The sequence below is a fragment of the Mustela nivalis genome (genome assembly GCF_964662115.1).
Source record: "Mustela nivalis genome assembly, chromosome: 20".
Taxonomy (NCBI): domain Eukaryota; kingdom Metazoa; phylum Chordata; class Mammalia; order Carnivora; family Mustelidae; genus Mustela; species Mustela nivalis.
The window spans coordinates 23,591,254-23,605,229 of NC_139039.1; the positions used below are offsets into that span (position 1 = coordinate 23,591,254).

A 13,976-nucleotide genomic window follows, 5' to 3' on the forward strand; every position below is an offset into this window, starting at 1 on the left:
CGGCATAAATGTGGCCCAAATGTTGCCGAGGCTCACCAGCCTGGAGATGCGTCAGTGTCAGTAACACAGGCAACTGATCCAGCCCACACTATCCTGGCTCCCTGCACCAAGACCTCCCTTCTGCCTCCTTGCAACCGCAGTACTTCTGGGACTTTCCCATAACCAGCTTCTCTACAGCATAACCCCCAGAGGGATCTGTCCCATTCTTCACTTTGTATTCTGCCTCTCGCTGGTCCAGGAGAGCTGCCCACCCAGGCACTTGAAGGAGCCACATTCTTGCTCTAGCTGACTGAGTCACAGATGCCTCTCTCCTTCCCCCCCGCTCCCCCCGCTGTCCATCCGGGGGGCCGCGGCAGAGTTGGTCCCCGGCTTCTACAGCAGCAAGTTCTCGAGAGGAGTCCTTCATTTTCTGGCTCTTAATCCTTATCTCCTTTGGAGCTCCAACCAGGCTTAAGGGCTTGGTAAGAAACTGTGTGGTCTTTATTCTCTTCTCTCCTCACCCCTTGGTCAAAACAAGCTCCCGATCACATCACTCCGTGCACATGGAAAGTTAGTGAGGGACATGCAAATTTTGAAAAGTATCCAATACCTCACCCCATCTTATCACATCAGAGCTTTTCAAGTAATTAGAACTACTTGAAAATAGAATGGCATGTCTGGTTAGGTCACGATCTGTCCATAAAACTGGCAATTTTCAAGGACTAACTGGATCGGGGTCATTCTCCAGAGTGTTACAGGAATCCCTTCATTGGGTGAGAACTTCAATGTCAAGGCCACCAGGACACCTGCAATTCTGGGTCTGCTATTCAAAAATGAAGCTACTGACTATCCACAGACACACTCAGAGATGTGAAAATTTTGTTTCGATCATGGCACATGGATTAGATCACGTGATTTACAAACTGAAAAAAAGAGAAGGGATAAAAAATGTATTTCCTAGGCAAAGCCACCCGTTCGCTTGCCTGATTATGCTTCTCCCCTTGCTCTTAATCAATATTTTGGTTTGGGACAGACATTCATTTCGGACCCTTTATACTCTTGACTTAACTACACAGACCTGAATGTCAAAACCCTTTAATACTCATACTTTATGGGGCTCAGAGGCTGTCTGCAGTGGTCTGAGTGACAGATGAGCCTGGCCCCCACTCTTTAGTGTGCATGGCAAGGTGCCCGGTATGCCGTCACTCGACGCTCCACCTTCCTTTCAAGGAGATGGGGTTGGGAGGTCTTTTATCACTTCCTAGTTTCCCGTCACATACTGTTCATCGGGGCAGGGTAACTGACAGGATGTATACCGAGTTATGAGTAATAGTCTTTCCCTAGCAGCTCCTAATCTTTTATTTGGTTGCTGTTGCCATACCAATAGCATTTCTTACCAGGGGGAGAGGTCCTCTGAGCGGAAGTGGGGGGAGGCCCTGTGCGAGGAAATGAAGCTGTAGCAAAGGTTACTCCCTGCCTTCCATTTGCAGAAAATGCACGACTTTGGAGAATTGAAGCCATGTAAGGCAGTCTAAGTAGTTTTTGAAGGCTCAGTCACACCCTCACATTTAAAAATACCACCTTACGTAAGCTGGGCGTATGTAGACCATATGCGATCTCCAGACCCTTTTGCTCCTCGTGAATGAAGGAGCTGCGTACAGCCTGGTGGGGGGCTCTCTCTCTTCCTCCACCCCGCAGCTGGATAGGCACTCAAGCGTTATGAACATGGAAATAATTAATTCTGGAAAATGTAACCATCAATTGCCATCATTCAAATGTGTTTATGCATACAAATATTTGCATTCACCTTGCAAAGATAATACAGTCAGATATTAAAAAATATATTATTTCCTCTCACCTGCAAATAATCTAGGAGAGTGACTCCACTCTGCTGGGGCACAGTGGCACAAAAGCATTTTCAGCTGAGCCAGGTCTGGCCAACCGGTGTTGTTCTGTCTTCCTGAACCTTCCCCGTTCCCTTCCTCCATTCCCATTCCCATTTCCAAAGCTCTCCTCTGCTTTGTAACTTCACAGTGAGGCGTTTGGAGTTTTTCAGCTCTTTATATGGTTCTAGAATGTCTGGAGAAAAGCTGTTCTAAAGAGAGAGAGGGAGAGAAAAGAGAGAGGGAGATTTCTTTTCATTCCTTTTATCTTTATTATTGCCTTTCGCCTTCTCGGTTTCTTTATCCTGGCTATCTCTTTAAAATCACTTAAACAGTCTTATGTCTAAACACACAAGAAAAGCACATATTGATGATTCACTACTTATACAAAAAATATTTATTTATTGGCCAGCTGGTGGGATTGAGAGCTACTACCCTGCATGTTTTTTTCTCCTCTGGCCTGTAAGTTTCTATCCCCGTTTGGGTTCCAGCCCAGGGTAAAGCAAGGAGCACCAGAATCAGTCTTGAAAGACCAAAGTCTGAATTCCTGTCGCACTCTTAATTCCCCATTTCCCTTGCCATGCAGATTTAAGATTTATGCAAATACACACGTGTAGATACAAACACATATTTTATGTACTTATACAGTCAGTATAAAATCCATTCTCTTCTGCTTTATTCGTTATAAATTGACAGAGACTTGGGATGCCTGGGTGGCTCAGTCAGTTAAGCATCTGCTTTCAGCTCAGGTCATGATCCCAGAGTCCTTGCATCAGGCTCCCTGCTCAGTGGGGAGTTGCTTCTCCCCCTGCCTGCTACTCTCTTTCTCTGACAAATAAATCTTTTAAAAAATTGATAGAGATTTGTTTGGCCCCAAGTTTTCTGCAACTAACAGAGTTGATTTTTTTGAGGGCAGAGTAATAGTGTTCTCCATTTTGCTTTCAAATAAGCAACCAACCTTGGGAAATTGAGGTGTATCGTATGTATAAGCCTGTGCTCCCCGAGTGGGAGGTGTCAGCTACACACTAACTCTCTGTTGTGTAAAGAGATCATCTAAATCCCTTGAGTGGCTGTTCAGCTAAAATTTAGAGGCTCTTAATCTTATATTTGATGCTAAACCAAATAGGCCCTTAGGGAAGAATTAAGAACAAGCCAGACAGTATAAAATTCTTATTTTGTGAAAGTTGAATAGTATTTGTTGCATTAGCTATAACCGGAGTGATCACCCTGAGGGTTAGTTGTACAGACTATCTGCCCTTGAAAATAAAGTGCTCTAGGATCCAGACGGACTAAAGAGATTCAATACTTTCATCTTACTATTTGCCATTCAGAGTTTTGCCCTTTCAGAACCCAGAATGTCACTGAGATTAATAGATAAGGTCATGACTCCAAGACCACAATGAATCAAAACGGGGGGGTGTGCGGGGGGGGTGGGGTGGGGAGGGGGACTGGAGAGGTGAGCAGCAGATCTTGACCTAAATGCCATGAGCTTTCTTTTTGTACTCTCGAGTCTTGGATTTTATCCACAGAAACACTACCATTATCCCAAACAACAGAAAACAGAAAAGATTCAACAGTAATTAGCAAAGCTTTAAGGAAACAAAAATGAACACGGATTTCTAAGACACTAATTTTTTTTTTTAAACTCGAACTCTCCTTTGGGTTGATGTTATCATCACTTAAAATACCTTGTCTCAGAAAAATTTATTATCTGTGAACACGTTTTTCTTTTAAAACACAGATTCTGCCTGAAGTCGAAGTTGAAATGAAAGCAACTCAAATACTTCTCCATAAGACTAGTTGAATTTGTGGTTTTTTTTTAAGGTCATATGTACTTATTGCTCTTGCCACAGATCTTTTTTTTTTTTTTTTAAGATTTTATTTATTCATTTGACAGAGATCACAAGCCGGCGGGGGGTGGGGGGCAAGGGGCATGGGGAAAGCCGGCTGCCAGGGTGAGCAGAGTGTCCAGTGTGTGACTCGATCCTAGTATCCTGGGATCAGGACCTGAGCCAAAGGCAGAGGCTTAACCCACTTAGCCACCCAGGCACCCTGCCACAGATCTTTTTCCCCAAGGATTCTTTGGGATTTCTTCCTACATTTACTTGTGAATAAAATTATTCCTCTTGTTTACATTTCTTCTGTGTGGCTACAGCTTTGCTAGACATGTCAGTAGCGACCAAGCCCTGTCGTTGTTTCTAGATACTACAGCAGCTTTTGTTGGGTACCAGGATTCTGGTGGGGACTTGCAGCCCCTTCTGAACACCACACTGTGTGCCCTGAGGGCTAGGACCCACCTGTGGGTGCCACTGTTCTCCCCGTTCTCTTTCCCCCAGACATGAGGCACTGAGATATTGACACCTCAGGCTGAGGGGTTGGTTGGGGGGTTTCTGAGTTGTAGAATGTTCCTTGAACAAGTGGGAAAGAATCCTTCACTTCCTTTTAGTGCTATCCACCTATACACTGGCCCAGAAACTACACACCCAAGGGTTTTGTGAAACGGCTCTGTATTCAGCTGCCATTACGCTCATCGTTTGTTTGAAATGAGATTCAGGCCGAATGAGTTCACCGGGGCTGCAGCCGGAGACAGATCTGGAAGCTAAGCACAGCCATTCACTCCATCTCTAGTCTTAGAAGAAGGCGGTCTGCCTGCCCTCCCCTCTCTTAGGACCAGTTTTCTGTATGGGTAGGTTTTTTTCTCCCTTAGGACTCATTCTGGCTGTCATATAAAAAGAATGTGATTTACCCAGGCCATGTCTGAGTCCCAAACTTGGACTTCAGCAGGCATGACTCTCCATATAATGCGACCCTCTCAGGTGAGAAAAGGAAGAACACGAGACAAGAGTTCTCCAACCCCCTTAAGGAAACTTAACTCTCTGTGAACTTCTGTTACAACACATGCAGCCCACTAATTCCTATCCACCACATACAGCCATTCTTCACTACTTTACTTCCCTTGCTTCCAACTGTGCCTCGGTCTCCCCATCTGTAAAATGGGGATAATAAGACATAGGATTTCAACACATAGGGTTTCCGTGAGGCTTAAATGAGTTAATATGTTTCATGCTTAGAAAAGGACTTACACTGTGACTGCTAGTGAAGTGCTTACTTAATTACTTAAGTATATTAAATTTACTTAATTTACTTAAGGGTTTACTGATCACTTCCCCAGCTTTTTCTGATTCATTTTGTCACATCCTGTATTTCATTAACTTAGTGGTTTTCACAGGTGAGCTAAGTTGGTTTGCTTTTCCCTTTCCCTTTTTTATTTTTGTCTCCCTACTTCCTGTGTGAGGATTTTCCTTTAAAACATCCTTCCTGCTTTTGTTTCGCTTGTTTGCTAGGATTCCCGAGAGGTCTGCTTTCTCATTCCTATAGCTGCTGATCTAAACTTCTTTTTTTTTTTTCCTTCCCGCCCCAGGCAAAATGGGAAGGCAGGTCATGCTTCAGAGTCAAAGCAAGGACTAGCAGGACTGGTGCCAGGGAGCCCGGATCTAGGAGGGAGGGATGTATTAATTAATTATCCCAGAGGAGGAGGCAGGAGGCAGCTGAGAGGAAAGTGTGCCACGCTTCCCCAAATTCAGGGGTAGGGTGAGCCTTTCACAACGGGACAGAGCGGGGACAGAGGGTCAGCATGTGGAGACACCAGCCCCGCCCCAGCTCACCTGGAGCCCTGAGCCTTCAGCAAACCCAGGGGGGCTCAGCGGCTCAGCGGCGCTTTCTCCAAATCAGCATGCTCCTCGCAGCCCGGGCCCCAGTGCATTTTTCCCTTCTTCCCAGAATGAGGCCCACCTGTCTTTGGGGAAATCAGCTCAACCTTTCAGGTCCCGACTCCTGGACAAGAGGTCTCCCCACCCCACCTCCCTGAGGGCATACTGTTTGTTCTGCTGTCCTTCCCTCTTGCCACAGTCACAAAATTTACGTGGGGTCCTCGTGATGCCATGAAGGCTCTTCCCTGAATGCTAGCAGGAGTCCCTGGCAGGATGGGACTTTGTATCCTCAGGCCTGCAAAGGGTCTGGCACACCCCGTGCCCACTCAGCCAGGTGGTGGCAGGACAGACTGAATGAAGGAAGGCGTAGGATGATAGAAGAGACGAGGGGTGATAGGTGAGATTGTCCTTGTGGAAAGGATGTGGGACTGAGTATGGGAAGCCCAATTTCCCGTCCCTCTAGGGCAGCAGGATAGCTCACTCCTGGGAGTGAGGCCCTTGGGGTCTCACCCTGAAAACCTGCATCTACCTGGCTGGTGCAGCTGGGGCTCCTCCATCTAACCCTCAGGCCTCAGGGTGGCTGAGGTCAGGTTCAAGGCTCTCCACCCCTTCCGGATTACGCAACTGGCCCCTCCCAGGAGGGGGAGGGACTCTGAGAACGGAGCCAGCCTGTGCTTATAAAGTTGGCTAAATGGGCATCCAGGGCCCGCAAAGCCAACCGGCCTGCCTACCTGCTAGAGGGCTCCTTTTCCCATCACCGGGCAATGCGCTGCTCACAGCAGTGGCTTTTAGAGCCCTCGGAACCTGGGGCCTCACGCTCCGTGCTCCAAGCAGCCTACCTATCCCAGCCACAGGATCCTGGCCCCTCAGTGTCACCCTGGCCGGGAGGTCCAAGTCCAGGCACTGGTTCCATCTCAGTAAGGCCTGAGGCATCTCTGTGGAAATCACTGTGAAAGAACAAAAATTCAACCAAGGAACTGGAGATCAATTTACTCTATCTAGAAAACAACTTACCAACAGGCAGCATCCCATGTAGCAAGTAGAGGGGAGCTCTGAGGCGCCGTAGGAAAATGGAAGGATTTTCTAGGAAGGAAGTTATTCGCTAAAGAAAGTAATGGACTCTTCCAGGCGAGGTCTCCTCTCCTCAGGGGAAGGGGCAGAGGGTCCTATTAGGAGGATGACCTCATCTTTCCTCGGGGGTTGGAGAGGGCCCGCGGGACATTCACCTCATGGGTGCTGATCAGAAATTTCCTACCTGACCCTCTCAGACTACATTTCTGGGGCAGAGTGACATTGCAGATCGCTTAGATGTTAAGTCCTCGTTCGGTGATCTGGCCTCGGTGACGCCATTTTGGGCCTGTGGTTTTCTTTTCCACACTACTTTTTTTTTTTTTTTTTTTTAAGTCATAGGCCGTGTCCCACAATTAGGCCACTGTAGTCGGGCCTCCAGCTGCCGGATCTCATCAGGGAAAGTGCTGAGCTCATCAGTGCCGTTTCTGAGTCCCTGAGTTGTTCTGAGGGGCAGTTCCTCCCGTTGAGAAAATGTGACTGCAGGGGTAAGAGGGAGGGACCTGTGGACGCGAGGGGGGCGCGTGCAGACCTCCCATTCCTCAGCTGGGTGGGTCCATTCTTTACTGACTGCCTACCGCGTGCCGGAAGCCGGGTACCCCCTGACCTTGACCTCCACTGCGCAGAAGCTCCCTTCCTCCCGGAAGCTGCTGCTGGAGACAAGTGGCCTCTCCTCTTCAGCTCCCAAGAAGCCGGAAGACCAAACTCATCCACGCAGTCAACGCACGTTTTGATTGGTCAGAAAGAGCCGGCGCAGACTCAATGGGCGAAACGCGGCGGAGTCCCGCCCCCGTGCCCCAGAGCAGAGGAGAGCGACCTGCTCGTTCTCGTGGGGGCGGTGCAGCCCGGCTTTCTTCCTTTTCGTGCTTCTGGGGTGCAGTTTTGCTCACAGCTTGGCAGGGCTGCGTCATATCCTCTGACTCACACCCTTGACAAGGGAGGGTGTGTCACCTAGAAGCATTCCTTCGGGGCTGACCTCAGCAGCTGGCCCTGATCTCAACCCCCCCTCTGCGAGGGCATAGTTCATGACCGCTGCCGCTTCCGCCCCCCACCCCAACCCTCTCTCTGAGAGTCAGCAACCTTCCTGTGAATTCGGAAGTCTCACCTTCTCAGACACTTTCGCCCCGAGAGGGAGACCTGTGCAGAGCAGACCAGGAAGGGGAGCTCACCACAGCAGTGCCTTGGGGGTTGCGTTGTTCCACAGTTGGGGTCACTTGTGGAATAGTAGGACACGTTCTTGGTCACAGGCGCCTGTGTGGTGAAAGAGGCTGCTGAGGGACCCTCCCCTTCAGCCAGTCTAGGGGGAGCACCAGGAAGGCAAAGAGGGGCTGAGGGAGAGGGGTGGATCTGGGGGGATTCTTCCCCATCTCCATGAATCTGTGTGGAGAATCTCAGTGAAGGTATGAAAACAGAGCCCTCTGAGGGGCAACGGGAAAGGTTAGACTGGTTCAAGTAGGTCTACTGACTGATGAAATGTTGAAAGCAAGCTGAAAATGTAGTTCTCACTTGGCTCCTGAGTCATTGCATAACCAGATGATGTGGTGACTTTTGTGTCCTCCTGTTTCCTTCTTTATGTAAGTGGAGCTCGTGTCACCTCCTGCCATCACCCAACAGGAGACAGAAAGAACATAAGCGCTTAGACGGTGGTGGCATTATAGTCAAACCCTCTATAGAGTTTGGTTATGCCAAAGTGGGATTTGCGTTGACCTGTTAATATGACCAGGAAAGAAGAGGTGTAGTGGAGAAATTTCTTGGTGGGTTTTCGCTGCTGGGTTAGGATTTCAGGGGTCCGGCTCTGCCTGGGAAGGTGGGCAGATTCAGAAAAAAATGCACTGCGTCCCCTGAGGGCTGGCCCCCTAAACAGGGTGGATGGGTCAACTGTCAAATTCTTATGGGCCGGGGAACACCCAGGGCGGTATTCTAATGGGTAAAAATGTCTCCCCACTAATGGAAAGTGGAAGAGAAAGAGAAAGGCAAAGAGGGTGAGGGAAAGATAATGTGAGAAGAGGAAAGAAGAAAAAACAATGTCCCTCTGTAGGGAGACTCACCGTCAGGAGAAAGCCAATGTTAACATTTGAGGCAGTCTCTCCTAGAGTAAGCCATTCAGCCATCTGGGGAGGAATGGTGGTGAGAGAGAACAGGATCGAGACTCTTCTTTAGGGCGCTTAATTGTTAATGGTTGCCGTAGAGGATCTTAATTGTTCCGATATTTAAATAACTTTAGCCATAAGTTAAAAGAATGGTTACGCCCAACCCATATGCCCAGGACAAGACCCTCAGAACACCTACGACTCCCACATTAACCCGGAACCACCGACCACATAGACAGCTAGAGCTACAACAAAAGGCAGATTCTAATTCTAATTCTAATTCTAATTCTAATTCTAATCAGTGTCCCTCTGATTAGGGTCCCTCACGAGCCAGGAAGGCCTCATCCCTTGCACACAGCCCTCAGCTGTGTTTAAAAAGAACCATGTGTCTACTCCCTTTTTAGGCTGGAAGGAGCCATTTGTCCAAGGACATAAACCTCAAAATACTGCCAGACTGTCCCTATGAAGAAGCATCGTGGGTTAAAACTTGACAGGAAAGATAAATCCCAGAATTGTCAAGCTAAATGTCAAGGCAAGGTACTGGGGTTGCATTAATGATGAAGTTCCCTAAGGTCTGTGAAAGGCAGAGACATTCACTGCTGAACAGACAGAAGCAGCGGTCGTTTTTTTTTTGTTTGTTTGTTTTTCTTTTTTGTTTTTGTTTTAAGGAAATAGCATCCCGAGAGCCTCAAAACTGGAAAAGACATTACAGATTATCTTCTAATGCAAACCCTGGGCTAAATTGTTCCCCCAAAAGATTTTAGATGGACTCATTATAACAAAAATAAACATGTTTATAAGTGTTCCTAATAATGAGCGGTACTTGAGAGACAGAAAAATATAGTTTTAATCAGGTTATAAGATACAACAGGTTTTATGATTGGGCCAAAAGACCAGCTCATGGTATGGAAGTCAGCCCTGGGTCCTCAAAACTGTACCGTCCTGTTTTCACCATGGTCTGTGTTTCTAGCTCTCTGTCCCCACCAGATTCCTGCTCTCTGTGAGTGGAGTCCTTCACCTTGGAGAGATAGTGTTAGAGTTAGGGCCACAGCAGAGGCCGATGGTAATATTGGGAAGCCCTCAAAGATGCTTTGCACATGTGTCCTGGGAAGGGTTGTATGTGGCGACTTTTGGTACAGGAATTTTCAGGGAGGTGAGGAAGGATTTTAAAATGTGAAGGCCAGAGTGCCTGGGGGACTCAGGTGGTTTAGCATCTGACTCTTGATTTCAGCTCGGGATGAGCTCAGGGTTGTCAGATCAAGTGCCTCATAGGGCTCCTGCTGAACACAGAGTCTGGTTGGAATTCTCTCCCTTGCCCTCTGTCCCTTCCCCGGCTCACTCTCTCTCTTTCTCTCTTTCCCTCTCTCTCTCAGGAAAAAAAAAAAAAAAAAAATGAAGGCCAGTAAGAGGAAGTCTTTACTATACTCCTTACTATACTCCTATACTTAGGAGCATAAATGAATGAAGAATTTTATGCAAACCAATTTCCCATATGAAGCAAGAGGTTTAAAAATGTTCCTATTGCTTTAGTGATTCTCTCCCAAAAGAATCATCAGAAATGCTCCCTCCCACCACAAAACAAAATTTTAGTTTTGAAATTGAAATTAAAAAGGCTGGCTGGGGCAAGTCATGTAGAGGAACCAGGCCTCTCATACGTTGCAGGTGAGTATATAGAACAGTAATTCCACTCTGGAAAACTGTTCAGCAGGTTCTAAAATGTTAAACTAACATGTGCCCTATGACCGTCATTCCACAACTAGGTACTTACCCAAGACTTGTACATAGGGTATTCTCAGCAGCAATTTTATAAAACGAGAAGCAAACTCAAATATTCATCAAAAGGTGATGAATACCACTGGGGTAAATCCATACAATGGAAAGCCGTTCAACAATAAAAAGGAATGAATTACCTCTAGGTTAGTCTCAAAATGATTAATGCTGAATGAAAAGGGTACACGTTCTATGATTCTGTGTATACACATTCTAGCAAAATGCAAGTTGATGCAAGAGTGAGAGAAAGCCTATCAATGGCTACTTTGGGGCTACCTTGAGTGTGGGCCGGGTGGGGCAAGGCAGGAGGGAAGGATTACATGGCCACAAGGAAACTTTTAGGAGGGGTGATTATGTTCAATATCTTGGATTATGGCATGATTTCATGGGTGCACATAGATGTCAAAATTTACCAAATCTGGGTTGGCTCAATCGGTTGAGCATCCGACTCTTGATTTCAGCTCAGGTCATGATCTAAGGGTCATGGGATCGAGCCCTGCATTGGGCTCCCTGCTCAGTGCACAGTCTGCTTGAGATTCTCTCCCTTTCCCTTTGCCCTTACCCCTGCTTGTGCTGCTCTATAAATAAATAAATAAAATATTTTTAAAAAATTACTAAATCTGAAATTTAAATATCCACAGCTTAATTATATATCAAATAAATATAAAAAATAGCTTTTAAAAAACAATATGTCCTTTTCATCCTTGTCTATCTTACATTGTTTAAATTATCCTTCAGAATTCGCCTCCATACGTCTTCCTCTGGGATCTCTCCCAGTTCCTCCCCTCCCTCACTTCAGAAGACAAAATTAAATTTTCCACCTCTGTAACCCCCTTGTACCCTTTTGTACCTAGCTCACATTTTTATGTTTCTGGTTCATTGTTATGTCACTCTAATAATTTCTTCATTGCCTCTTCTCTTCAGCTATACTGGGGACCATTCCTGTTGATTGTCTAGTCAACATAAGGATACTTAGAAATGTTTATGATAAAAATAACATCCTAAAGATTACATGGCCAGTGCCATGGGCTCTTAATTAGGTGGAAAGGTACTGCAGAAACCTAATAAATCATAAATAAATGCATCAAGCTGTTGTTTAACTAAAGACAAGCAACTCTCAGGACATAAATTCATAAGGCCTGGTGGAAGCAGAAGGAACAATGCAGTTTATTAGCATAATAGTAAAGGAAAAGCTGGGGATAGAGAACTTGTCTTGGACTTGGGTTTTTTTGTCATTAGCTTTAAAAATGTTTCCCTGTTAGACTGCTTTCAATTTCTAATCAGTGTTTTCATTTTGATTAATTCCTTTAAAAGTTGTAAAACACTGTATTTTGAAAATTTGAGTACAGTCTAAAAGCTAGAGACACTGTCTTAGGCTCCCAGTCACTATCTAGGACTTGGAGGAGTAAAATTATAAATTCAAGATCACAATTTTCTTTATTAAACTAAATCTTTTGGGTGATCTTAGAAAAAACCAATTAACCTATTCTTTTTTAATTAGACCATTTACCAACCCACTGACTGGAAAGTCACAAGATGGAACTAGACAACTTCATCTTCCACAAGCAAGCCAAGCTCTTGGACTTCCATTTCCTCATCTTTTACATGGAAACAGCAGCCCTTGTGCTCTCTGAATCATGACGTGAAAACACTTAATAACACCAAGTATGACCCAGCAATTACACTCCTAGGTATATACCCCAAAGAGAAAAAGACGTCTGTCCACACAAACACTTGTACATGATATCCACAGAAGTTTTATTCCTAATGGCCAAAGAGTGGAAACGATCCACAGTGTTCCTGGACAAATCAAGGGTGGTATAGCCACACAATGGAATATTATTTGCAATAAAAAGAAAGGAGGTACTGATACATGCGATGGCATGGGTGAAACCCAAAAATATGCTGAGTTTCAGAAGACAGTCACAAAAGGGCTTATATAGTATGGCTCCATTTATGGGAAATTCAGAATAGGCAAAACTATGAAGACAGTAGATTAGGAGTTGTGCAGGCCTGGGGGAGATGGGAACTTGGGACATGGTAGCTACCTCGTGGGGAGGGGTTCTTTTGGGAGTAATACAATTGTTTTAAAATCAGCTGTAGTAAATAAGAAAATTTAAATAAAATAATATAAAATAATAAAAATAAAATAAAATAATAAGATAAAAAAATAAATTGTGGTGATGAATATAAAACTGAACCAACTAAAAGCCACTGAATTGTGAACTATAAAATGGGTGATTGTATGGTGTATGAATCATATCTCAGTAAAGTTTTTGAAAAGGAAAGCATTTCTATGATAATTGTTAGGCTTAAAGGCTGGTGATCTAGAGATACAAAAGGCACACAGCAGCACTTCCTACACTTGAATGTGTATACAAGTCACCTGGGGATCTTGTTAAAAGGCAGATTCTGATTCACTATGCCCTGGGTGGAGTCTGAGATTCTGCAGTTTTAACAGGTTCCCGAGGCAGCAGAAGCCACTGCCTCAACATGTTGAGAAGGATGTAAAAGACATAAAACATGGCCTCCCCCTCCCCCGCCAAGAATTTGAATAAGAATTGGTAATATGTTACCCAGAAAATTTTAAGAAGATATATTTGAGGGGCATCTGGGTGGCTCAGATGGTTAAGCAGCTGCCTTGGGCTCAGCTTGTGATCTCCAGGTCCTAAGATCCAGCCCCACATCTGGGGTCCCAGCAGGGAGTTTTCATCTCCCTCTGCCACTCCCCCCTGCTCATGCTCTCTCTCTCTTTCTCACTCTCAAAAGAATAAAAGAAATCTTAAAAAAAAAAAAATGTTTGAGAGGTGTGTGTACAGACTTCAAGTGCAATACAATATGGTTAGGCTTGTCCAAGTTCCAGTGGTTAGGACTCTAAGAAAATGACCATCACTTCTTTCAAGCCCTGACTCAGTACTGACTTAATTTTGGCCATTGTTTCCTGACTAAGCCAATAATCATTTCCTTGCTTCACTCCATCTCATGTATAAAAGTCACAGGACTTGGGCATGCCTTTGATCTCCAGTTTTTATATTTCCCATAGGGTCACCCTGTTCCTAATTAAGGATGCTGGGCAGACACCTCACAGCCAAGAGTTAGGGTCTTTTCTGGGTGTAAAAGTGACATAGGGAAACCTTCTAAGATTTTCATAGCTCTTAATAAGTGAACATTGCTATGAATGTCTATCAATCAATCAATGACTGAGGAAATTGCTGAGGGCTTGAGACATGGAGCAGTGATCACATTACAGCTCAGTGATTGACACTGAGGACAATCTCACCCCAGGACTATGGCATGTCACATGTTTCCTTGACTTTTGAATGCAAACTAGTTTCCTGAGGATGTCTATGGATGCAAGAATGAGATAAATAGGAAGATATATCTATTGTTACATCTTATGTATTATTTTAAAAATCTATTTTTAGCATCTCTCAAGATCCCAGATTTTACCAGGAACTGAATAGTACCAACTAAGA

General features: G+C 45.2%; 1 protein-coding gene across 5 annotated transcripts in view; it reads right to left on the reverse strand.

The window, feature by feature from the left end:
- LOC309855330 (uncharacterized protein) overlaps window positions 1-8,920 on the reverse strand; it is a 118,796-nt gene extending 109,876 nt beyond the window's left edge. For 2 of the 5 annotated variants that reach the window (XM_082715508.1, XM_082715509.1), the window contains exons 1-5: window positions 8,689-8,920; window positions 7,746-7,891; window positions 6,412-6,519; window positions 4,736-4,848; window positions 1,838-2,074 (exon numbers count right to left, since the gene is read on the reverse strand). In XM_082715508.1, the coding sequence (XP_082571634.1) occupies window positions 4,752-4,848; window positions 6,412-6,519; window positions 7,746-7,891; window positions 8,689-8,751 (414 nt within the window). In that variant the 5' untranslated portion in view covers window positions 8,752-8,920 and the 3' untranslated portion in view covers window positions 1,838-2,074; window positions 4,736-4,751. Of the gene's footprint in view, window positions 1-1,837; window positions 2,075-4,735; window positions 4,849-5,489; window positions 5,659-6,411; window positions 6,520-6,586; window positions 7,981-8,688 lie in introns of those variants that run through there. The other 3 variants (XR_014306725.1, XR_014306726.1, XM_082715510.1) reach the window with 2 other exon arrangements.
- Between the last annotated feature and the right edge of the window lie 5,056 nt (window positions 8,921-13,976).